Genomic DNA, 26,935 nt, shown 5'->3' with positions numbered 1-26,935 from the left:
TCTTAAGGTCCTTTCCAACCCTAACTATTCTATGATTCGATGATTCTACCCACATGAATGGATCTGTGGATGTAGGCTTGGCTCACAAAAAATTGCTGTGCTAACATGTGCTTAAGGCTTCATGAAGTGCTGAAATACTGTTTTGACAAGGATTTTTTCCAGAGCCTGGTCCTCTGTTTCCTTAACCTCCCCTTCCATCTGAAAGGAAGGCTGGGATTTTGTGCATTAACTTGTCCTGAGGAGAAGCAATGTGTAACAACTAATCTGAGAAATATCAGCTCTGGCACATGATAAAGGAGAACAGAATATACAGGAATAAATGAGTAGTAAATAAGAAAACTTGATGACTGCTGTATGTCAGTACCAAATCATATAGTCAGGGATAAAATCCTGACCCTTCAGAAATCAAAAGCACAATACTTGCTAAATCATACGCCAATGTCACTGTCAATACTGTGAACAACACATTATTTCCCAGATTCTTTTGCAGAAAAAAACCCAACCCATAGCTCCTCTTGGGAGTATTATTTTATACACACAGCATATCTGAAAGGAAAGGAATTCATGTGAGTAGAAATCTGGAATATTATTTAGAGGGACTCAAAGCCTTTGAAGTACCTTTATCATTTGAGTTCTCTACGACTACTGATTAGTAAAGATAAGCAATTACTTTTTTTTTGCATATATATAGGATCTTCTAATTTTTGCAAACTATAAGATCTGTACAATTACCATTCATTTTGCAGATACTTTCCAGCCTTGTCTGGAATTTGTCTCCCATGTGAATTACTTCTGTAGAAAGAAGAGAGCTATCAGATTGCAACCAAAACACGTAACAGAGATAAGGAGAAGGCACTAAAGACACTTCTGTTCACAATGCAGCATCAAATATTCAGAACTTCTTGAAGGCAGCTCTAAAATTCTTTGTATTTTATGATTGCCCATGATTTTGGATGACAGTTCAAACAATACGTCCAAAATTTTGCTTGCCAAAGGGTATTTCTTTTGTTTTGTTTTGGTTTCTTTTTTGTAGTTTAAATATTAATCTCCATGCTGTCAGATTTGAAACGTTGAAGATGGATTAGCAGCTTGTCCAAAATATCAGACAGGCCTTGTAGTAAACACTTTCAAGAGGCACAACATTGGCAGAAAGCTTTTGAAATTTCAGTCCACAAGTAAAATGTCAACTAAAGGTTTAAAAGACTTGCATGCTGGCATAGATTAACATTCACTTGTCCTTTCATGTGCAAGAAACTGATCACTTTCATTTGCATTTTCAGGTTCATCCACTTCTTCCACAGGGTTCTTTTCTTGCAACCCACTATTTTCTGAACAAGATTCATCATCTCCATTGCTACGATGACCTTCAAGACTGTGTCTGATACCATAGGCAAAGTAAATGAGGAAGCCTTCCAAAAGGAAAACAGGCAAAAAGGGCATTAAAAAATGGTTAGTTATTACGTTCTCTGGCTGAATATATTTTCCAAAGCAAGTTTCTTCAGGTATCGGAATCAGAGCTCATGCTTCAGGTCTTTCCTGTTTCTATGGAAATTCCACTGCATCATCTTTGTGTAATTAAATGCTCTAGTAGGTCATGGAAACTACTGTCTCTAATTTATATCTAGATTGAATTAATACAATTTTCCACATCTTAAAGAAGAATGACTGGTATAACTGTTTGTAACAGGCTTCTGCACCATTTTAACTCTATTAAGGGAAAAAATGTGGCTTATTGAATTAGTCCTGTAACTTAAGATTCTTTCTATTACCTCAAAACTGTACTTACTTTTTTGACTGCATATAAATACTACTTCTGAAGCACATTCTATTTTTTATGAGAAATATCAGCTGACTTTTATTAAAATAGAATTATTTTCAAGTATTTAAATGAATAGAAACAAATGTTCTAAAATGGGATCAGTGAGTTTTAATATGAAAAGTGACTGAAATGAACAGAAGTACCTACCAAGTGCCATCCAGAAGCTAAACCTGATCCAAGTGTCTCCACTTAATTGTACCATCAAGTAAATATTTACCAGGATACTTAATGATGGCAAAAATGGCACTAGTGGAACCTAAAAGGAAATATTTAGTACATATGTATTAAAGATAATTTCTTGCATGTCACACTTCAGTTACACAACACACACTAGAGGTGACACATCTAATCACTAAAAAAGAATTGAGGTGGATCTTTTATTGGAATATAGTAAAATTTTCTTCTTCACTAGGTTTAACGACCAGTTTCTACATATCTTAAACTCTTGAAATACATTATATTTAACATCTATTCTCTAAGACTGTGTAGAAAAACTTTCCAGTTTGTGCTGAACATATACTAATGAATTCCTGTTTCTACAACTGAAAAATATTATATATATTTTAATATATCCCTTCCTCCTGAAATGCCTCCCAGCTCCACTGGAGTTCTAGACCTTGACCACTGTACATTATTATTTCTAATCTTAGAATGTAAATGAAAGCTGAAAATAGAAGGATTATACTCTGGAGGGTATGAACTATACTGTGGTCTATGGTATTGCCCACAGCACAGACCAGTGATTGTACACTGATCAGTTTCTGAATCATTTTCCAGTTTCTAAATGCTTGAGGTCTAAAATTGCTTGGATCTCAACAATGCATACTTTTGAGGATGTACCTAAAGGAATATCTAGATGATCAGTGCTGTCAGGCCTCCTTGTTACAATAGCAGCTGTTCATATCAACATCAGCGGTACAGCCATTTTCTGCAGCCATGCTCCTATGCATGTTATACATTCTATCTGCAGCAATAAAACCCTTTCTCCAGTCCTGAGAAGGTCTGGACTGGGCTACACAGGCTGATGATTCAACCATGACCATCCACTACTCTTACCTTCACCAAAAAACCTGAAATAGTGGCAGTGCCCCTCTCCCACTTGTTAGAATACATCCAAACTTCTCATTAGAATGACATAGAGAATATGTTATTCACCATAAAGGCCACTTTGTGCTGGTTCTGAGGCTGCCTTTGGATGAGAAGAATGGTAACTATGAAGGATGTCATGAATACAGCAAGAAGGCCAATACTCCAGAGCTCCAAGTTAGCAATGGAATGACTCATGTATGTAGTGAGGACACTCAAACCACAAACCAAGCAAGCTGTGTGAAGACAAAATGATGAAAATAGGAAAAAGGTCACTTAATCTCTGTATTGATGAGGAAGGTAGCTTTAAGAAGAATGATAGCAGGTCTTCAGTATGAAATGTTATTGTGAAAATGCTTAATTAAAGGAAAACATACCACACTACAGATTAGAGCCATCAAGAAGTATAAAAGCATTCTGCAGAATGACACATTAATTATGACTGAAAGAAGGCATGTTATCACTGGATTTTTAATTTTGCCTTTAGTAAAATTCCATTATTTATGTTAATGTATTACATGAGTTTGGACAGCTGAATACTTACCTAACAGACCCACTAAAAAGCTAACTGTAGTTGCAGTTTGCTCAGTAGGTAAACTGGATGGATTAATCAGCGCCTGAAGACTGAAGTGTTTCTCTTGTATCATATTTATTTGTGATTCGCTTACTGCAGATTCCCTTTCAGATGCAGCCAAAGCTGCTTTTTCTGGGGAATATTTTGGTTGCTCATAACTTAAACTGGGTTGGTACCTATGCATAAAACAAAGAACATAGTAGAAAGAAATAAAGCTTACTTTGGGATTTGAAGCAATATGAGTCTAAGAGTGTATTTAAATACTAAGTTATTGGGAGTAGAGGTTTAGAATTTCCCAATTTAGAACTGCACTGCAGCAGCATATATTGTTAGTCACTATCATATATAAACAAACTACGGCAACTCAATTTTTGCTGGGGCTTGGGTATTTTTGGTACATTTTTTAAAGCTACATAAATGCACCAAGGAGTCAGATATATGATCAGTCTCGTACAAAAATAGGTGACAGAGTCTGGTGGTCAATGGTAGGGAAGGGGAGGGGGCACCTTTCTGACTTGCTTCATGTACTGTAGAGGCCTGATAACTGGCATAAACTGAAATTTTACATCTGCCTTGTTAAAATTTAAGTATATTTTTAAAAATACATTTTAAATAATTCACTATGGAATAACACAGTCTTTTTTAAAGTGTAAATTATTGCAACAATGAATTTGAACTGAATTAAAGGTGCTTCTGAGCTATCTAGCAAAAAACACACTCTGTAAATGTCACTTCTGTGTATATACTGACCAACACAAAATAAAACACAGTAGAATACAAAAGGATGGTTTTGACTCACCTAAGAATAAGGACACAGGTTGCCACAAGTGAATAAGCAAGAAGTGTACCAATAGACATCATGTCCACTAAAGCCTTTAGGTCAAACAGAAATGCCATTATAGCTAAAAAAAGGAGAGAAAGGAAAATGCTAAATTTATATGAGGCTGACATAGAATCATAGAATGGCTTAGGCTGGAAAAGACCTTTCAGATCATTGAGTCCAACCATAAGTGCTAAGATTTAACATTAAGACATATTGAGAGATAAGATTTTAAAATCTGGCCACTGTGTAACTTTACATTGTTTTACTGACAGCAGTATGAGTGAAATCATTGTACTCCTTAAAAACTCAGTTTTGAAGTCATCGCCAACATTCCCGAAGCTAATTTCCTACAGCTGGGAATCTTATTCATACAGATAAGCACTGATGAGCCCTACAGTCATGCTGCATAATCAGGTACTTTGTATTGGACTTACTTGAACATAAGTATTTGCATACATGGCTTCTTGAATTGTGGCCACATTAAAAATACATTTCCATAGAATAAGGTTCAGATCCTGCAACAGAATCTCACCAAAGCTGAGAAGATGGATCCCACTGCAAAACTACGGAAAAGTGATCTGACCCAGTAAGTGACCAGTGTGTAAAATTTCTGCTGAGGTGAGAGCGAGCTCTATGTAAAGAGGACTTTTAGGAGTTATCGCAAAAAAAAAATAGTTTTATAGAGGTTTTTTAATTAATTTTTTTAAATGTATCTTACCAAAAAAAAAAAGTTAAGTGGCCTTCAGGAAAAGCCATCAAGTTCTCAGAAGAATTAATATTAAGATCATTGAAATCAGAGGCAGAAACTTCCATGATACCAAGTGTAATTATAGCTGTCTTTGTGTTTATAAAAGTTAACACCAGTGTCTTTTGGATATTATGGAATGTCTTTTTTGTCAATGCTGTTTGCACACAGACACACATAGCTCATAGAGACACTGGCACAAGCCGTCAATAAATGAAAGGCTAACACCAACTGAACTGGAATACATGCGGTCAAAGAACCTCTTAAGATATTTGTATCCTCTAACATTATTGACATGCAGAAAGAATCTAAAAATACTTAATCTTTTGATTCCTCAGTAACCTCAACATCAAAAGAAACTATTGAACATAGTCTTTACACACTACATGTATATGTACACAGATTTTTCTATATTCAGAAATACTTTATATAATATTTATGTGCTTGTTAATAAATCTCTAGGCAAGAAACAATGGTAGATTAATTTATGGTGAAACTTTGGTCTGACAGAAGAACATTTTGTTATGTGCAGAGTTTTGCAATCATGATTGCCACCTGTGAAAAGGTAAGCCACAGTAATAACACGTGACAATTTGCCTCAGCTATAGTCTTTGCCTGATAACTGTAATTAAGGGGCCAAACACCTAATCTTAATGTTTCTTAAAACTATGAAACTACCCACGCTACAAATGAAAAGACAGATAATAAAAGCTGTTGCATACGTCAGTAACTATTCTGTCAAAACTGTTTATGACCGCAAGTTACTAAATATGCATTTTTTTAAAAACAGAAGAAGAAATTACTGCTTTTCCAGCAGTAAAGCTGTCTTCAGGCAAGTTGTTGGCACACCAAATTCCCCAAACCGTCTAAAAGCAGTGCAAGTGATGGCTGCTGCATAGCTATAGTCAGGGCTGTGTAACTACATCAGTCAGTTTATCAGCTGGGCAATACGGTTTTCTTTCTCCCCATCATTCTGTGATTTCAGACAAAGATGTTAATTTAATCTCACAGAACTGCACTTCCAAATTATTATAAGGGAGTAGCTCAATATTATGAATTCAAATAACAAAGTCAGAACAATAACATTAATCCTAAGCAATTTATTTGCACTCTGACCAAAAGGAACTGGTAATAATGAGTCATGTGGGCACTATCCAGACAATGCCTGTGCCTTCCCACATTATTGCCAAGTACACAGCATGAGCAGTGCCAGTCTTGTGGCATCTGAGGATGACCCTGACTATAATTATTTTATTTTCAGTTCTGAATTTCTTATTTTATATCAATTTTAGCCAGAGTTGCTAAATCTTATAAAGCATGTATTTCATATTTGAATTACATCTAGAGGTTCCAGTTTTCCTGTGTCATTAGACATCCCACTGAAATGGCAATGAAATTTGGACACAGTTACATGTACCTTTGCAAGAAGCGTGGACAAAACTGAAACACTTACATGTTAAGAATTTCTCTTTGTGAAACATTAGGTGTTGGCAACAGCTCCCAAAATGCTGTTTTGGTAAAGTAAGTGTGCATGTATGTGATACACATATAACCCCCAACACACACACATACCTCTCAACCACAATTTGGTAAACCTATACAAAACCAGAATCATTTTTTTTAGCAGAAAATGAAAAAAAAACTTTGCATTTTACAAAAAGTTCATCTGGCTGCAAACGCAGATTTTTTTTCTCATGTCTTATAATAAAAACCGTGATTTATTCCCCCCCCCCTTTATACATGTGATAAAGATAAAGGTGTACATCAGACAAGGAAACCCTGTGAGAACAGCACAAGCCTAAGGGACCCAGATTAAGTAACCAGTTTATTCACCATACAAGGGGCCACTATTAAAAAAAATACATTAAAAAATCATTGTGAATTCTGTGACATTAAGGACATCACCACCACCATGATTGGTATCATTTGGAATTCCTACACCCTTTGATTACTCAGTAATTTTATTCCCATTGTACATGCAAGGGAAGTTAACAAGCAGCCCTTTTCAAAAATATCAAATACCATGCACGTGCATAGAGTGTTTAAATCTCAGTTTTAAGTAACACGGGCTTTGAGAGCTTACCAGAGATGACCCCTGCTGTCAAGGTGGCATAAACTGGTGCCTGCCTCTTACTCACTTTGGCAAGAAAACTAAAGAGTAAACCATCGCGTGCCATGGCAAACAGAATTCGGGGCAAAGGGAACATAGAGCCGAGAAGACTAGAACAGAAAAATGTATAGTTCAAATACAGGTTATTAAAAGCACAATGCTTTACTGGTAAACCCAACTACACAAAAAGCTTGGAAGAGTTAATGGGTTTAGGTATGGTTTTGGTTTAGGCTCTGTGTTGCTGCTCTTGTTTTTTTTTCAGTTGACTAATGTTCTTGGGTTTGGGTTGCTCTTTATTTTGAACCTAGGTTTTTAAAGCACTTGAGATTAACCAATAAATACAAAATGTGTGATAAAGAAAAGTTTTTCTGGTAGCCTACTTCACCTGGCAACAATCAGATTTGACCAATTCAGTCCAAAGCAAATGAAAGCTGCACAACAGTGGTTTATTTCCATAAATGCATTTGTTTAGCACTGCACCTTTCTTTACAAGGATCAACTCTTAGTCTCACCTGCTACTGCACCAGACGATAGAGTAGCAACTAGTGGGGTCTTCGTTTTGGAATTGATTTGAGCTAGACATTTGAAAAGCAACCCATCCTTCGCCATAGCATAGATTACACGTGGCAGTGGAAAAATGGATCCAAGAAGACTGAGTAAAAAGCAAACACATGCAACATGGCAAACACGGTACATGCAGAATTGAATCATGGACAAGATAAACAATGTTAATTAATGGCATGTATAGAAATAAAAATTCTGATTACAAGACAAAATCAGAAAGCCCTGTATCCCAAGATACTACAGATCAGACACAAACAGAAATGTCTTTTTCTCTGTAAAGTTGATTAGCCGCCCTCCCCTTTTTATTTTTATTAATTTAAGCAGTGGAATTGCTTCATCAGAGAGATTTGAGATTAGCAAAATAAGTTGCCATCACTGTAGTTCTTGGGTATTAGTGGACCTGAATCATGTTCCAGGTCACACTAACTATGCAATTAAGCCTTAGTATTCCTGGAAAAAGTCTGTCAGTCAGCAGCAGCAAATCAATAAGCATTAGCAGCATCTCTTACACTCTACATTTCCATGTGAGGCTGCTAATTAACAGTAATTCAAAGTAAGCACCATGGGCACATTATTTCTTTTGATTAAAGAACCTCTAGCAAGCTTCATTAAAGATTTTTTTTTTTTTTAAGAAGTAAAGCTAATTAATTTAGATTTGTTATTAGCAAGACACAGAAAGCTTTCAGACTGTGATAACTTGAAGCTCCTTTTAAACGTATTTCTTAAATTAGGTGGTTTCTTTCCCTCCAAATGAAATAGTTGCAATTAAGAAAATCAGAAACACTGAAAGGACAAAAGGCGAAATCATAGCCAGTATAACCTCTGTGGCAAACACACTAGTTTTTAACCAGGTGAATGGTTGCCTGTCTTACTGTAGGGAATCAACTGTATCACTTACAGAAGGCACAGCTTTTACAACCACAGGTGCTACGTACCTCCTATAATGCTCGTGATACACAAGCATTAAGATCAGACGCAAGAGACAAGGTTCATTGCACATGAACTGATTTTGGTGTATGAATGGCCCTTCCAAAAAAGAATGTTTCCTGCACCATAGTGACAGTTGGTTTTTCAAGTAATGATACTGTTAAAATCCCCTGCCAAATTTTTTATTTATCTCTCATACTCCCATAAATAACGGAAATATTAACAAACGTCTTTACCCTGAAGAAGCAAGTTCACAGCATAACAAAGTAAGAGGTAAATATATGGACCAAAAGCAACAATCCCAACTTTTTTTCTTAATTATACCACTAAATTGACGAATATGAAATACAATTTCATTTTCCTTGTTCTAATAAACTGACATCAGTCAACAGACTGAAAGATTAACCTCCCCATATGAGTAAATATAATTCTTCAGAATACACTGGAGAGACCAACAGTTCGGATTTCTGAAAAAGCATCTTACTATCTCAATTCATTTTGGGTTTCAGTATTAATTTCTTAATCTAGTGTCTGATTATACATCACTTTTACTACTTATCAATATAGAGGAAAAATTCAGTAAAACCCTCCAAACTGAAAGGGACAATGACAGCTAGACAGAAAGTAACTAATCCCAGACTGAACTGCGCAACTACAACATTCTCCAGTCAGTCCTACAATTCTTTTAATGTCATTCTATGATAGAAAAAGGCAATAGTTCCAGAATCATAAAATGGCTCAAGTTGGAAAAGACCTTAAGATCATCTAGTTCCAACCCCCCTGCCATGGGCAGGGACGCCTCACACTAGACCACATTGCTCAAGTCTCTGTCCAACCTGGCCTTGAACACTGCTAGGGATGGAGCATGTACCACTTCTCTGGTCAACCTGTTCCAGTGCCTCACCACCTTATATCCTCTTACATCAAAATATTCTTTTCTTTTAAACTACTGTCCACAGCCAGTGTGCTCATCTTCTTCAAGCTAATGCTTACAGGGTTATCTTGGAGTACTGTTAGCATTAGCGCTTCATCAGGCATGTAATTTTCCTTTGTGGAAAGACAGCCAGTATTCTTACCACTGAAGCTCATGTAAATGACTCCTTACCTACATAACCTCAGGTAGTGGATTGGCATCGGCATTTTTCTATCCCTAAATTCAAGTATCAAGCAATTTTCTATTCCATGAAAGGGTTTATCCCACATTACATTATATGGGGTGTAATATAGATAAACACGTATCAATATATCTCCTGCCCTCCATCATCTTTTTAATCAAACTAACATATTAAGTTGTTACATCCATACTTTCACAAAGGGGAATAAATAATATTTTCACAGCTATAATCTACATCTCAGATACCCACACAGATACCACAGGAAGGGTTGATGTCAGAAGACAGACTGGCTACTGGAGGAAAACAGAAACAGGCAACGAAGATGAGGAGTGGAGCTAGTTAATCACCTCTTCAATTTTGCCTGCAAATACACAGAGCCCATAAAGCTGCTGAGTCATTAGGTGTATATAGCAAGAAAGAACAAAGTGGGTGAGGTTTATTTTATCAGTTGATAAAGATAACTTGCAGGTCATATGTCTGAAAAGACATGGTTTAATTAAAAAAAAACAAAAAACAAAACCAACTAACTTTTGGATAATAAGCCAAAGAGGTAGAGCTCAAAAACAGTACATCTCAAAAAAGGAGCTTAAATAAATGCACCTACTGTGATGAAGACCTGCAGAAGTCTAAAACATGCTTATAATACTTATTGGTAATAAGTATTGGACTGAGCCTTCAAAATGAATGCATGAACATGTATTTAAATATTCACATGCTATCCATCAGCTTTTCCAAATAAAATTAGTATTTGAATGTCTTTACCTTGTAGACAAAGCACAAAGCGATCCTGCTGCCACAACATATTTTGCAGGACCCCATCCAACATATTCAAAAGCAGCTGGCAAAGGATTCTCATCTAGTAGGTAGTATGGCATCATAAGTGTCAGTGCAGCTGAAACTCCAAAATAGGCCATGAAGCAGACAAGCAGGGACACTACAATTCCGAAGGGTATGGCTTTCTGAGGATTCTTGACCTCTTCTCCTGAAAAAAAGGAAAAAAAATGCCCCACCAAAGAGTCTTATTCATTTCCATCTTCAGCTTTAAAAGATAACACCAGAGACAAATCATCCATTAATCTAAAAACCATGGGAATCATATTTATAATAGACGTTTTAAAAACCTGTAGAAAACTACCTCAGTGACACAGAACAACTCAGTATTTTGTTGCCAGAAATAGCATTGATAGTAGAGGTAAAATAAAGGATATTTTATTTTAAAAATAAAATAAAATGCACTGTATATCTAGGGTATTCAAAGCCTATCATTTCTTGTTATTTACCTCCAATTTGTAAGTTCAATGTACTCGTTCCCTATTAGCCATACACAAGCCAGCATTTAGGAGAAATACCTCATCTCAGAGAATTGTAAAAGTGAGAAGGTGAATAACAGATTTGTGCAGAAAACAAAAATGTATACTAAGCACTTCCCAGACTTAGAAAGTAACAATTAATTTATTTTGAACAGAAGTAAGTATACATATATAGACACACATAAATACTATACCAGTTGTTGCAATGCAGTCAAATCCTACAAAAGCATAAAAACAGGTTGCAGCACCAGCCAGTGTTCCTCTGAAACCATATGGCATAAAGCCACCGCTCCCATAAATACTTGTCACATTCTCATAGGATGAACAATTCCTATTAAAAACAAAAATACAGCAGAAACATAACTTACTTTTTTAACTATTGGTAGGTCAAACACATCCATTCCCCTCTCCCACCACTATGGAAATACATGTTAAAATGCTCTTGTCAAGAAAGAGTTCTACTTTACAAAATGTCACAAGAAGACATTTTGTTGTCAAGGTTTGTAAGACAAAAATGACAGTAAATGGAAGAGTACCTGATTCAAGTAACTATCATCTTACTCACTTCACAGTTTGTGGAAAAATATATTAAAACACTAATGGTGTACACAATTCTTGTCATAATCACGTACTACAGTTATTACATGCTCTAAGGCCGAGAAGGCAGTAACCTCTCAAATAGCTATAGATACCAGTATTGAAGTAAGATGATTTTTAAAGGAAACTACAAACAAGAAAATAGAAAAAATATTTTTAAAGGAATAAAAAGTTTTATCATTCCCCAAGACATATTAGTTGATATATTACCTGCAATATCACTATTCCTTGTTGCCCAAGGAAGCTGTGAATGCTCCATTCCTGGCAGTGTTCAAGGCCAGGGTGGACAGAGCCTTGGGTGACATGGTTTAGTGTGAGGTGTCCCTGCCCATGGCAGGGGGGGTTAGAACTAGATGATCTTAAGGTCCTTTCCAACCCTAATTATTCTATGATACTAAAGCAAGTATAATAGAAAATTCCTTGGCATATGAGCAAGTAAATTGATTTTAAAAAATATTACTTTGTTATTGCAGTAAGGTTTATGAGATATTCTTCACTTATTTTCCAGTTGTCAGCATCTCCTTTCACAAAACCAGAAATCATAACGAAGAGTAGGACCAAGATGTTAATAGCAGTGAAAATTTTATTCACCCATGCAGACTCTTTTACTCCAAAAGATAAAAGACCTATAAAATAAAAATATTTTATAGATGTGAATGGTCCCTTAGACTAATAAAATATCATTTTAAAGAAGATAGGCATGTAATTACCGTATTTAATACTAAGCATCATTAAATTCAATACTTTTAAAAAGCAGTAGCACAAATTACTACTCTGACAGCAGTGCAATAGGCAAGTGTATTGGAAACCACAAAACACAAAGCTTCTTTAATTGTATTAAATATTTCTCATGGTTTAACCTCAGTGGGCAACTAAGTACCACACAGCTGCTCACTCACCCCCTGTCCAGTGGGATGGGGAGGAAAATCAGGAAAAGGTAAAACCCATGGGTTGAGATAAGAACAGTTTAACTGAAGTAAAACACAGTAACAGGAAAAAGGAAGATGAATAAAAACCAGTAAATAAAAGTGATGCACAATATTATTCCTCACCTGCTGATACCCAGCCCAACCCGAGCAGCAATTGGTCCCTTCTGTGTGACTCCCCCCAGTTTATATACTGGACTGGGCATGACATGGGTATGGAATATCCCTTTGGCTAGTTTGGGTCAGGTGTCCTGTCTCTGCTTCCTCCCAGCTTCCCATGCTCCTCCTCACTGGCAAATCATGAGAGACTTGAAAAGTCCTTTATCAGGGTAAGTGCTGCTTAGCAACAACTAAAACATCGGTGTGTTATCAGCGTTGTTCTCAGACTAAAGACAAAACACATAATTGCACCTACTACTAGGAAGAAAATTACTGCAGCTGAAATCAGAACAGTACTTAAAACTATCTTGAACAATTGTTACTTACAGCTTTTCTGAGATTCCCATTCATCTCTATTTTATGGAATGGAGCAAAAATAAGTACAAAAATTCTATTCTTAGTAAAAACAGATTGGTAGAATCTATTTATTCCATACTCATTACATTAATAAAATAAGGAAAATTATTAAATTAATGATGTAATCTGTTCAAAGATTTTCAGGGCGTATGCATCACAGAATAAGTCCTCATAGTCATTAATAAAGCCTTTAAAAGAAATGCATGCCTCTTGTTTATAAACACATTCTAGAAAACAGTCTGATTCGAAATACATATGCCTTAGGTTGCAGAGTAGTGCATTTAAATAATCTGAAAGTTATTCCATCAGGATTCTACTGTGTCATTAGGCTTGTAACAACTGTTATTGTACTAACAGTGTAATGGAAGAGCAGGCAGTGAGCAGATAAGGAAAAAAATACAGTGGAAAAACCTCCAGTTTCTTTGCAGTCTAAGTGTCTCCACTAGTATCCCGTACATGCTTTCCCTCATTATTTAGAGATTAAGTCTAAAACTTTTAAGCCTCTCAAGATAATGTCTAGAAAATTTCTGACTGCTAATGAGACATTTTCTATCTTATCATAACACAGACTTTATCATACGAGCTGTTTAAGTTTTCTTCACCAATGGCATTACTATTGGAAATAGACGTATGCTTTCTTTAGCTCAGTTTTTCCCAAGAAGGTATTGTCTCAATCAGTCTAACGCAGTAGGAAACATAGCATGCACATTTTTGAAGTCCTTTCTCTAGGAAAAAAAAATCCCCAAACCAGATTTCTTGTGTTTAGCACATAACATTTTCTGTAAATCATCATCGGCTGCTGCTATGACTCAGCTTTGCACAGCTCAGAATCCAAGCACTGTATCATGATCAGCCTTGAGCCATATCCCACTGCCCCTCCACTCAGCAGCAGTGAATTCCACCAGTCCCTCCATTGGTGCTTGGGCTGCTTAGCACAGAAACCTGCAGAGCTAATTTGTCATACAAGTGAAAAGGAAGTGAAGAAGGAATGATGGTGGGGATAAAAAGACAGGACACAAATGAAAACTCAGGAGCAATGGTAAACCTCAGAAGAACATCTCCTCTTCCATCAGGAATCTCTACCTCTTATGGTAGGAAGAAGCGATGGAGAGAACACAGAAGGTGCCTGCATCTATACTAGTGTTTTACATTTTGGTTTGTTTCAGTGCTCTGCTTTTCAAAATGTTAGTGTTTCCTTTTTCCTTTGGAAGAAGTGAAACTGAAAGGTCAGTTCCAGCTACACACTGAATTCATTCCCATCATTCCTGAAGATGTAAGGGTCTGAACTCCGTTTGTGGCAGCTCTGAGCCACAAACATGGCAGGATGCTGGACTAAACCTTGTCTAGTAAACTCCCTGATCTTCCTAAGTGTGGAAACTCATCTTTTTATGTACAGAGACCTAATAACAGCTTCAGATGCACTGCTTGTCATTAGAAGTTGAGCAGAAATGTTTTTCTAAGTACCAAGTCCAAAAAAGCTGCTCAGAATAACAGAAGGTTATACCCATATAACTGAGCTTCAATTTACAGAGAAGATAAGCTCCAGCTTTTGTTTGATCTAAAGAGACTGAACATGACAAATATTTGAGATAAAGATAAGACCTCTACCAAGTACTGAAATGCTTCTAGTATTGGCTGACTAAAAAACTATACACTTTAGAACACACTACTTCTGTCACTCATATGGTAGTAAGAACGTTTCCTTATGGAAAGCAATTGTTAAATGCAAACATGCAGAAGATATTTGAGCTTTCTGATGCCTCAAAAAGCACATAGTTATATACTTGATGTTAATTTTTGTGATTTAAACACATAATACAAGAGTAAAGATAAAAAAGAAACAGAACTGAGTGAACTAGACCTAAAATATTTTGTCAGGTTTCAGAGTGGTCTGTTGGGCCATACTAGTACCTTGGGGTGCCCTTTAGCCCAAATAAGTTCTAGGCTAAACAACTCTTTTGAAGACTTAGAAAGGAGAAAGTTATTTTTATACTTAATAAGTTATCAATTTAGGGAAAAAAAAAACAAAAAAACTTACAAGTATACATTACATGCACAATCTGTTATTTAAGGAGAGCACATAACGTCATCGAACTACAGAGCTTAACCTCAACATCCCTCTGAAAGCTTTTACCAGTGATAAAGCCGTAAAGCCCACACAGAACTGTGTAATACTGACAAGTGATTATTTCATGTCCCAACTTCAACAAGAGGGTGCACATAGAATTTGATTATCTACATTTAATTCCCAGAGTCATTGGGTCCATAAACAAATGTGCATCTGAACTTCTTAAACATTATTAAGGTATTTCTGGTAAAACACAAACTACAACTTAGCATTTTTGTCTGTAAGACATCACAACCACCATAAATGAAGCCATATTGTCTTACCTGCTAAAAGTAATACAAGGAATACAGCAAAGAAGTCAGGATACTCTGCTAGCCCAGAGTAATTCATTTTGAAGTAGGTTCTGAAGATATGACTAATCTGCTTTCCAAGAAGTTCATCAAAGGTGCTACTCCAGGCTCTTGCTACACTTGATGTACCTTCACAAAATACATGCATGTTTAGGATTTTGCATACAGTGGCATACAGTTACTTCTACTGAAAAAGAAAGAAAACTAAGCATGTTGCTACTTGCATTTAAAAAAGCAGAGCTTGTGTTAAAACGATAATTTTATTTTGCTGAGTTTTAACATTTTAGAATTTTTCTACATAGTTAAATTAGAACATATTATCCTATAACTAAAATATATAAATTTGCACCTTATTTATTCCCAAAATATTGCAGAAATTACTTCTGTATCATTTATGTCTGATGTCATTCTGGAAGACACTTATTTCTCAATTTACAATATGGCGTATGTTAAACAATATAAAGTAATGTAAGAAAGCAGTTTAAGAAAGAACTTTAAGAAAGAAAGAAAGTTTGTCCCCCCTGGAAATAAAGCAAAAAAGTCACTACCAAGATGCATATTGCTAGTTAGCATTTAAGATTTATACTCTCCTATGGTAAAGAGTGCATGTGGCCACAGCTAAATAGAGCCTTATTTTTACAACTCCACTATCATGATCTGCACTTTAACACAATACTCAGGCATACTGATTATGGAGTGATCTGGGCAACAGTCCTATAGTTAGATATACATATACAGCTAGGTGTGCTTATACGCAATGTAATGGATGCTTGGAACACGTACATCTGGAAGAAAATGTTTTTAAATCAAAAAATGTCATCTCTGCTAAAGCACTGAAATATCAAATGTTATCTGAATACCTGCCATATAAGCATTGATTTTATTCAGATTTGGTCTACTGTATTTTACAAGATTACCTGATAGGACACTATTTAATTAGCATGAGGCTATAGTAACAAGTTAGTACTTAAACATCATGGCGTTCTTGAAGTGAGATACTATAGTGATGGGATCACTGTAAACATCCTTACTGTGTATATTCAGGGGAAAAAAAAAAAGCTTATTGGTTTTACTGAAATCATTGTTGCTGAACAAAGACAGCAATGAAATCCTGTTTATTCTTGTGCATCACCACTGAACAGACATGATTTTTATAAAAGGTATGGAGTTCATTCTGCTGAAGATTCATTGTTTACAAAAGCATCTTGCAAAAAGCCTGTCTGCAATGATGATGCACAGGAGGACATAGCCTAATCAAATTACTTTGGTCATTTCATCTCGGCAGGAGTTAAAAGCAAGAATAGCTAAGTATGAAGACAGAAAAGAAAGACAGACCCAAAACTGCATCTTACATCTGCCATCTCAGAAGCCCTTCAGACCTGTGTTTGTTCTTAAGCTTACCTATAACATAGGATAAAATGAGATTCCAACCAGTGATAAAAGCCCACAGTTCCCCGACAGTTACGTAAGTATATAAATATGCAGAGCCAGTCTTGGGAACACGAGCACCAAACTCAGCATAGCAGAGACCTGCCATCACAGATGCTAGTGCAGCAACAAGAAAAGAAACAACGATGCTAGGTCCAGATTCAGATTTGGCTACTTCTCCAGTAAGGACATAAACACCAGCACCAAGGGTACTTCCTACTCCCAGGGCTAAAAGGTCCATTGTTGATAAACATCGGCACAACTTGGAGTCCTCGAGACTTTCACCACTGACATTCTTCTTCCGCAAAAGACACCGAACAAAGGACAAAGCTGGTCCACAGGGCAACATGGTGAATGTAGAGCTCTGAAATAAAACAAAATCATTACAGTACATAAAAAGGTAAACACCAGTGAAAAACAATGAAAAAATATATTTGCATAAAGAGCGTTAATCACACATACTAATTTATATATTTATACTCTTCTGTGACATTAAATAAGCTGGCATATGCTTTTCTCCCGGGAAACAAATTTGGGATTCAGTATTTCTAATTTTATATTTAACACTTATTCCCCTAGGGAAAGATATCCATTATCTTTAGGTTCACTACACTGCTTTTAAAAGAAGTAATTGTTTCTATTTATTTGCTAATGGTAACTTCTTAACCATTTCTAAAACAGAACCGGAATACACTTCTATGATCTCATGTCATAAGGACTTTTAAGATAAGGATCAACAGCAACATAAATAAGGATTTTTAAGACCTAAAACTCCAACGCTAAGGCTATAAGCAGCAAAAGCTTTAAAACACAGCATTCTGAGAGAGCCAATGCAATCTCCTTTTACCTTAAAATACATGGCTTTTGCCTCTAGAATTTGCATCAGTAAAAAGTGCTTAAAAGCAGATTAAAATAGTGTTTCTACTCCCTCCCACACCAATGAAGTTTCCCAGAACTAATTATCTTTACAAGAAATCTTGTGCAACTCTCATCTAACAAAACCTGCTCATAGCATGCCAGCTGCAGTTCCTCAGTATTCTGAGTGCACATCACAGTGTGGGGTGTGATCGGCTCTTGTACACAAGGTCAGGTTTTGTGACCAGCTAGGTCCTGGAGGCCAGTAGGTGAGCAGCACCTCTCTGGCCTGTGATACAGGTGCCTGCTAGGAACAGCTTGCTTCCCAACTCAAAAAAAAATGGTAGCTGAGGGTCCAAAGCATTTGCCTGGGAGGCAGGACACTGACATCCCATAGACTATAAAATCTCAAACAGGTAACATTAATGTACAAGTTCTGTTTTTCTTTATATATTTGTTTGGATTGTTTTTTTAATGACTTAAGAGTTTGGTAAGAATTAAGAGATACCACCTGCCATCTCCCCAAACTGATGTTTGTTTTTGCAGCTCATATCATAAATATCTATACTCATGATTTGTTAAGGGGAACCCTCCAGGGGTCTGAGAATCTTTTTCATTTAGGCAGAATATTCTGGTGTTAGATTCCTCCCCCATCCTTATCAGTCTCCTAGATCAGTAAAGGGCATTTTTACTCACTATAGTTCAATCCACTAACAGCAATGGCTTTGCATTAAGATGGATAGCTCACTTAACTGTGTTTGATCTAGGAGAGAGTCAGAAGCAAGAGAACTGCCACCCTAATACTAGATAGCTTGAAAAAAAAATCCTCTTGGGTATGAAAAAGAAAGGGAGAGATATCTCTGTGAGGGACCATTTCCTCCCTATTCCTGTAATAGGTCCCAGGACAGCGTTTGGAGGCAAGAGGGAGGTTTCCAAAGTACTGCTCCAATTAGACTCCTTTCAGCCCATCAACCTCCCAGGGATAAGTATCTGCCCATGGTATGTAGACTTCATCTGCTAAGGAGAGTTCACACACCAGCTTCAGAATTAAGATGATGTGCATGTGGTAAACAGAAGAGATCCACAGCCTCTTCTGAGGGGACTCAGTACTTAACTGCTCAGGCAAAATCCCTTGCTGTAGCTCCTGAAATCTTCAGTAAGTGCAGCCTTTCCTTGGGCCTGAGGCTGAGGTGCTCCACTCCCTCAAAGCCAGGTTCATCTACCATAGGGTGTACAGCTTGACAAGTATTGCCAAGGCCACTATGTTTTTCTCCATAATGACACTTCTGAAGCTGTAGCAGTCACTTAGGATGTTATATTGATATACTCATGAGGCTGTAGCCTATAGCAACAGGTAGCAACACTCTTGTGGACTCTATGCCCTTACAATTTCAATCTTGCAGAAACATGGCGGGTTTTTGCTACTGCTGAATGCCAAGTTCACCGTTATATATCTCAAATGTGGCCCCCTTTCCAATTTGTCTGAGACATCCCAAGATGCTGGTACTGTTCACTTCATAGAATCATAGAATAGTTCAGGTCGGAAAGGACCTTGAGATCATCTAGTTCCAACCACCTTGCCATGGGCATGGATGCCTCACACTAGACCATGTCACTGAAGGGTCTTGATAAGAAGGTGCAGCAGTGGGAACTGATGAGCTTATGAGGATATTTGGTCCCCACACAAGACCAAATGACATAGGTTACCAGTGACAAAGTGTCTTCAGATATCACTGACAAGCGTAACCTTTTTCTGAGATGACCCTTGTAAGATAGACCCTTTATTGCATTACCCATTATTGCAAGAGAGCAGCCTGGGGTCTGGCTCAGTGCTGACATGTGCTGACTCACAGGTACAGGTTATCATAACACTGTGGTTGAGCACTTTCCATGCTCAAACAGTAACTTACTGAAGCAAAGAAGGTAACAGCTGGGTGTGACTTTTGGTGGCAGCATTGCCCTAGATAAGTTTACACAGACTGCAACCACACAGTTTAAAAAGGGTCTTATTCCTGCCTTGGCATGGTTGGCCAGATCTCATGGTTTCCTTGTTTGTTGAACTTTAAGACAGAGAGGAGTATGAAGCAGGGTAAGTGAACACAGAAAAAAAGTGGTCTCTCCTACTTTGTCTCAGTTGTTTTCCTAATTACACCTTTTTACTTCCTCCTTTTGCTGCTGCAGTCTAAGCCTGCTTCATCCTAGCAGACTGTTGTGGCCTCTCCTTCCACTTCACCTCTGCTGCCCTGAACTCCACCAGCACAGCCTGGACCCTTGGTGAACATCCTGCACAGCAGATGAGCACTGGCTCTTTTCTGAGCCTTCCAGGAAAGGCACACTAGACAGCTTGGGAAATGGGGTTTTGGTAATATACTGGGTAACCAATCAAGGAGAAAATAAGCTCTCATAATCCTCTGCTCCTGACAGAGCTCACAGTGTTTCTGAGGCATCTCTGAGACACCCATCCTACATTTCTTGGAGCAGACTTGGATACCTGCCTGCATTTGAACAACAGTGTTAGGCATGGAACCTAAAAGCACAATTGGTCAGGGTGGCCTGAGTTGTTCATGCGGTTTAAGCAGAGCCAAGATTGAATCCTCAGCTTATACAGAGTTCAAGCATAGGAAACTGGTGATAAGAAACCAAAAAGTAAAATGCCCTTGCACTCACTAGCAGTGTGAGTTATTTCTAATTAAGCTGAATAGCAGACCCAACTGGTTGCTTCTCCCATGCATTCAAACCTGTGTTAGGCTCCCCTTCAGTGAAGTCTACTTTACAGAGACATTGCTCACAAACACCTGTGAAGTCCATTTGTGACTGACCTTCGCACGTTCCTTTTGCTGGGTACAACTGAGTGGGCAGCTCTCTAGCTCTGCATGTGCTGGGTCACTGCACTTCTGAAGCCTCTTCTGGACTAAGTTTTTCTTTAGCTAGAGATTGTTCTATAACATTGAATATGTCCAACAGTCCTCTGAAAAAGTTCAGGCCCAGTTCAACTGCCCTAGACTTGACCAGTGTTCAGCCTCCTCCTTCCTTGAACCCATTCCTAGAAAGAATTGCAATGTCATCCACATTGTGGTTTGCACTTTTATCCCTTCAACTGCATGCAACAAAGAGGCAGGACAGACACGAAAGGAACTGAACAGATCTATCTAACATGGGGGGAGGGAATTCCAAAAGCTTCCTCATGTCTAATGGACATTCAGAATATTTGTCAGAGTACCTTAGTAAGCACAGATACTTCTCCAATCCCCTTTGTTCTTTATTCTCTTGTTTTTTTTCTACAGTAGCTGCTGACAGACCCTTCTTTATTTCAGTCTTTCCTGGCCAGTTGTGAACCACATAATTTACTGGTTGACCACCACTCATTTGAAAGCTAATCCAAGAAGATGAGTCCAGCCTTATAGTTCATACCAACTCTTCCATTCAGCTGAATGATCAGGAACATTTAATGGTCATCTATTGTTAGCTATCTTCTAACAGAAAAAGTTTGGTGTCAAAAAAACTTTCTAAATACAAACACAACCCAAAGGACAAAGTCTCCCTCTGCAAAGTTTATAGTCATCTTTAAAACTCCTTTGACTGTTTCACAGTCAGGTAAAATCTACCATTTTTGCAAAGTCTTTTCTATGTAAAAATAACCTAGCAGCCCCTACCCAAAACAAAATGCAAACAATATGTGGATATTGGAGCAAAAAGTAACTTATGTATTACCATACTCTTCCATTAAAAGAACATTTCAATATAGTTACATGTAATAAGTGTTTTAAGTTAGTACATATCAAACCCAAGCTACAGGTGGGAAAACCCAAAGTTTTACTGCAGTTGCCATTCAATTTTTCCTACAAAATTTTCCATTAAAAGCTCTAATAAAAAAAAAGATAAAAATCTCAAATGGAAAGTAACTGTTATAAAGCAATACAAAACCTCTAAAAGTTTAAATACTGTTATTGAGATGTGTTTAAAGATTCCTATAGCAAAAGTAATTTCAAGATAGTTTACTTATATTTTGTTGAGCTAATACTATATACTATAATATACTATCAATTTTAGGTGCAGTAGTTTAACATTTAAACAGCATACCAATGAGGGAAACCATACTTCAGTAAGTAACATTAAAAATGGGAAAATATAAATATATGCATGTTACATATAGATTATACAGCCTCATTTTCCTGAAAAATTTAAAGTTTACATTTTGTTTTCCATATGTAGAATTTATGAGAATTCTTTTTTCCTCTGAAGTACATTTAGCCTTATTCAAAATTGCACTATTGCATTGATTACATCTAGTGCAACAATATATGAAAGTAAAAGAATCCATATAGAGATGAAGCAAAACTAGGTCTAGTCCATGATTTGTGTGTGTATACACATGCACAAACAATACATGGTTTTATGGCAATTGCCCTAAAGTTGATGTTGTGCCCAAGACTTTCACAAAACTCCTAATGCCTTGGAACATTTGAAGTAGTGTATTTGAATAATACTTAAAGCCCTAAAGCTGGAAACAGCACCTATAACAGAAGTCTAATAAACAGGAGAAGAAAGTTTTGTCATTCAAAGCAGAATCACCTTCCCATCAGACTAGTAAGAAAAACAGAAATTGTATCTTCTACATATTAACACTGTAATTTGCACTTTGTCAGAGACACAAAAATGCTGTAATGTAAGCTAAATACAATACTGCATACCACAGATCTTGCTACTCAAAAAGCACATGTTAAAGGCAAAGTTTCCTATGATAAACTATGTTGCTTTCAGATTACTTCATTCAAGCAGTGAATTTCATTACAAACCTGATCAGAGCAACTTCTGCTGGGCAAACTTCTGCTCTTCTTACCCAATCCTGAATTTTCACCGTCTTAAAAGGAAGAGTAATGACTGAAAGTGATTTTATTAAAATATTTGCTTTAAAAGCCGGCTGTAGGTGGTGCGAGAGCTGTTGGTGCTTGAGGGGTGGAGGCTCTGCAGCCAGGGTGATTGGAAGGTTTGCAAACTGGGCAGCTATTTGCCCAGCTAAAGCAGGCAGGGAGGGAGGGAGATAGTCTTGCTGCTGTTCAGATCAATTATATCCACAGTCTTCACAATAAAAAGTCCAAAAGGAATGCCACTTTCTACATCTAAACACACTTATCTGCTTGCACATGAAATTCATACTGTAGTGAGGGTACCCACCACATCTTCCCCCAGGGACTCCTTTTACATATCCTGAGGGAAAAGCAAAAATGTGGATGTCAAACTTGGTCTCCCACTTCAAAAGCAAAGTCTTCCTACTGCCTATGTAGGAAATAAACTGGCTTTGAAGCATATCAAAGGATACTTTGCAGTGCTTTGAGACCTGAATGTAATAGCATAGCATGAAAATTGCTTTTGCTAAGTTTTAGAATAATATATGTAGTATTGCTATGGTTAGAAACAACACAGAAGATAGTATATTTACAGAAACTGGTCAGAGCCTATTCTGTTGAACTGGGGTAGATGCACCATATATTTTCTTCTCCTTTATATGGCTTGAAATGTAAAAATGCTGAAGCCTGAAATTAGAACAGTCCAAATATTCCTGTGACACAACCAATAAATAACCCTCTGTCTTAAAAATTAGCTTCCAGAATAAACCAGACTCCAATGGATAATATGCAGCTGTATTTTTATTACTTCCAGTGACAGACAACCTCACCCTAAACATGTAGCAGCATTTCCAGTCAACATTATTCACAGCATATTGTTTCCCCTTAAACACTTGTGCTTCAGTGTCTCTTTCTTGAGAGAACACTGGAAATAACAGCCTTGCAAAGAAAAGCCCTATGCCTCTAATCATTAAAATGTCTTTCCTAAGAAAATAAGGAGAATAACACATCTAGTGTGGCAGTCCCCTGCAATTTGCTCTCAGCCTTTAGTTTTTCCTGAGTGTAAAGTCTACCAGTGCTCCAGGGGCACAGAAGACTACTCTTCTTTCATGAAAAGTCCTGCTTCCTGTGGCCATATGCAAGGGCAAACTACACAACCTTTCTTCAGCGATTCCAGATTCAAAGAGAGATGGCTCCAAGAAGAGCATTCTCCATGTGGGTGGGTTATAATTCACCACCTCTAGTCCGAATGTCATTTCTTACATTATCCAAGGCTATTCTTTCCTTAAAGTGCAAAAAGGTGTGAAGAGGAAAGGTCATGTTTGTTGACTCTCAGGTAACAATACTCATTCTTCCCCTCCTCTCAGCAGCAGTGAATTCCACCAGTCACTCCATTGGTGCTTGGGCTGCTTAGCACAGAAACCTGCAGAGCTAATTTGCCACACAAGTGAAAAGGAAGTGAAGAAGGAATGATGGTGGGGATAAAAAGACAGGACACAAATGAAAACTCAGGAGCAATGGTAAACCTCAGAAGAACATCTCCTCTTCCATCAGGAATCTCTACCTCTTATGGTAGGAAGAAGCGATGGAGAGAACACAGAAGGTGCCTGCATCTATACTAGTGTTTTACATTTTGGTTTGTTTCAGTGCTCTGCTTTTCAAAATGTTAGTTTTTCCTTTTTCCTTTGGAAGAAGTGAAACTGAAAGGTCAGTTCCAGCTACACACCGAATTCATTCCCATCATTCCTGAAGATGTAAGGGTCTGAACTCCGTTTGTAGCAGCTCTGAGCCACAAACATGGCAGGATGCTGGACTAAACCTTGTCTAGTAAACTCCCTGATCTTCCTAAGTGTGGAAACTCATCTTTTTATGTACAGAGACCTAATAACAGCTTCAGATGCACTGCTTGTCATTAGAAGTTGTTTTTCTAAGTACCAAGTCCAAAAAAGCTGCTCAGAATAACAGAAGGTTATACCCATATAACTGAGCTTCAATTTACAGAGAAGATAAGCTCCAGCTTTTATTTGATCTAAAGAGGCTGAACATGACATTTGAGATAAAGATAAGACCTCTACCAAGTACCGAAATGGTTCTAGTATTGGCTGACTAAAAAAAGTATACACTTTAGAATACATTTACTACTTCTTTCACTCCTATGGCAGTAAGAATGTTTCCTTATGGAAAGCAATTGTTAAATGCAAACATGGAGCATCATTCTCAACCATGATAATAATGTAGGCATTTTTTATCCCAAACCACCACTCTCTAGCAAGTCCATGTATGACTTGAGAATTACTTGTGTGGATTTTAGTTAACACCCTCAAGACCAGTTCTGAATCATTTCTAACCACATAGATCCACTAGGAATTGTTGTTAATACATAAATTAAGTGATTTATTGCTTAGTCATAGAAAACATCCCTTTCACTTAAAAAGTAGAAGCTGTGATTGCTTCATAATCTGCTGAATACAGAGACTCCGTTTCTACTTAACTTTTAGAAGTTTGCCATTCTCAGACATACCTTCCCCATGGTACCAGGACAAGATACTCCCACAGAAAAGCTGAGTGTGAGGCTAGCCTGGCTTCAATCACTTTCTGGTAGAGTCCTGCCAGGTTAATGATGATGTGCTGGAAACACTGTCTGGGGTATCACCATGCGTAAATAATAAAAACCCAACCAACCAAAAAAACAAAACCACAAAACCCCACAAACCCACAAACTCAACCAGCCCCCCAAAAAAGCAAAATAAACAAACACCCCCAAAGCGAAAAAGCAAACCTTAACAGCTACTGTCAGCTACTTTCTAAATGTGGACATAGAAATGAAGACTATGCAGACTGTACAGATGTGGTAGGGACAGGGCCCAAATATATATAGGGGAATTGGAATTCTGTATTTCTGAGAAGGTATAACAAGCTTAAGAAAATAGTTTAATTTCTAATTTGCATTCCTATAAACATATTCACTGTAATTATAGTTCTTCCTATAGGATCTATAAGACACCTAAAATAAATATGTTTTATGGGCATTGTATTTGCATTGTTTGCATTTGTATGAATACACATTTAAACCTGCAGTGTGCAGAACTAACAGAGAGCTATCCAGGACACGTTGTCATATTCAGAGCAAGACAAACAGTTCTTGGTATTAAATACACAAACCTGGTCAGACTGAAGCAAAATTATACCATTGGGATCTGGATTTGATTAAAAAATAAGAACTCTGAATTAGGAAACAGGAAGAATTAGATAGTAATGACAGAATGGACTAAGCCTTACTCTCCCAACTATACACAATGAGAACACAATGATTGTTCACACTTTTCCACAATAAGTATGTTAGGGGCATTACCTTTTTCCCCCCAGATCTTTTCCCACTACCTATTGCAATCTCTAGCACTCTTTCAATTTATTCACTGTACAATTAAGAAAAAAAGAAACCACCACTCTTATTATTTCACAGCAGAGCACCATCACTGCATATTACATGAATTTACTCCCCAAACAGAACAGAAAAGTACCCATGCAAGTTATTTCTCTAGTTCTGTATTTAACTACTTTGTGTAATATACAGGATAAAGCAATCCAATGAATGTACCATAAGGTTTCTAGAGTTTGCAAAAATTCACTTCAGTACATCTCCAAACTTTCTTTGGTACTATTTCCAACTCTGAGGCACTGACTCCTCTGGCACTGCCTCTTCAGAAGTGGTTCTTCTTGTTTCTGGCATTTTCAGTAAAAAGATTATAGTAAATCAGATTAGGTATTAGCTGGAGCCCTCTTTGCTTTCTGCCTCTCCTAATTTTTATTCTTGACTTTGCTGTGGTACAGATTTGTTATGGACACTAGAAGATCAAATCTTTCATGGGCTGTATAAATCAGTTCAAAATTTCATCCTCAATCCTTAAATTAACAGTAGAAACTCTACTGACATACTTGGGGCTGGAAAGTCACCCACAAGTGACAAAGATGGACAGGAGCTGTGCTTCTTTGGTTCATTTGACTTTCTAAAACTTAATCCTGGGAACAAGAGCACATGGCAGCTACACTGCTAAAGGCATTCCAACCTTCAACTGTCTTGACTCCTGGCCAGGTGATGAAGTAAAATAGTTTGAGTCTGTCCTACCTAGATCTAGAGCACTGTGGGATAGATCAGAATGTCCTCACTATGTACTGTTTGGTTCAGAGGTCCTATGGACACCCAGACATACTTTGTGTGTGTTTTCAACCGTGCATTCACAAAGCTACAAGATGACCATGCTGGCACCCAGTTTT

At 37.3% G+C, this 26,935-nt stretch overlaps 1 protein-coding gene across 3 annotated transcripts in view; it reads right to left on the bottom strand.

Annotated features, from left to right (window-relative positions):
* Positions 1–999: 999 nt before the first annotated feature.
* SLC7A2 (solute carrier family 7 member 2) overlaps positions 1,000–26,935 on the bottom strand; it is a 47,055-nt gene continuing 21,119 nt past the window's right edge. The window contains exons 1-12 of one of the 3 annotated variants that reach the window (XM_061473689.1): positions 22,610–22,763; positions 16,932–17,322; positions 15,504–15,659; positions 12,131–12,296; positions 11,268–11,404; positions 10,526–10,745; positions 7,670–7,809; positions 4,279–4,381; positions 3,450–3,655; positions 2,975–3,141; positions 1,967–2,075; positions 1,000–1,409 (exon numbers count right to left, since the gene is read on the bottom strand). In XM_061473689.1, the coding sequence (XP_061329673.1) occupies positions 1,222–1,409; positions 1,967–2,075; positions 2,975–3,141; positions 3,450–3,655; positions 4,279–4,381; positions 7,670–7,809; positions 10,526–10,745; positions 11,268–11,404; positions 12,131–12,296; positions 15,504–15,659; positions 16,932–17,307 (1,968 nt within the window). In that variant the 5' untranslated portion in view covers positions 17,308–17,322; positions 22,610–22,763 and the 3' untranslated portion in view covers positions 1,000–1,221. Of the gene's footprint in view, positions 1,410–1,966; positions 2,076–2,974; positions 3,142–3,449; positions 3,656–4,278; positions 4,382–7,130; positions 7,268–7,669; positions 7,810–10,525; positions 10,746–11,267; positions 11,405–12,130; positions 12,297–15,503; positions 15,660–16,931; positions 17,323–22,609; positions 22,764–26,935 lie in introns of those variants that run through there. The other 2 variants (XM_061473707.1, XM_061473699.1) reach the window with 2 other exon arrangements.

The sequence above is a fragment of the Pezoporus flaviventris genome, unplaced genomic scaffold (genome assembly GCF_033815535.1).
Source record: "Pezoporus flaviventris isolate CSIRO_AGI_PZ_B2104156 unplaced genomic scaffold, CSIRO_AGI_Pfla_v1 ptg000002l, whole genome shotgun sequence".
Taxonomy (NCBI): domain Eukaryota; kingdom Metazoa; phylum Chordata; class Aves; order Psittaciformes; family Psittacidae; genus Pezoporus; species Pezoporus flaviventris.
This window is presented reverse-complemented; position numbering and strand designations above follow the sequence as displayed.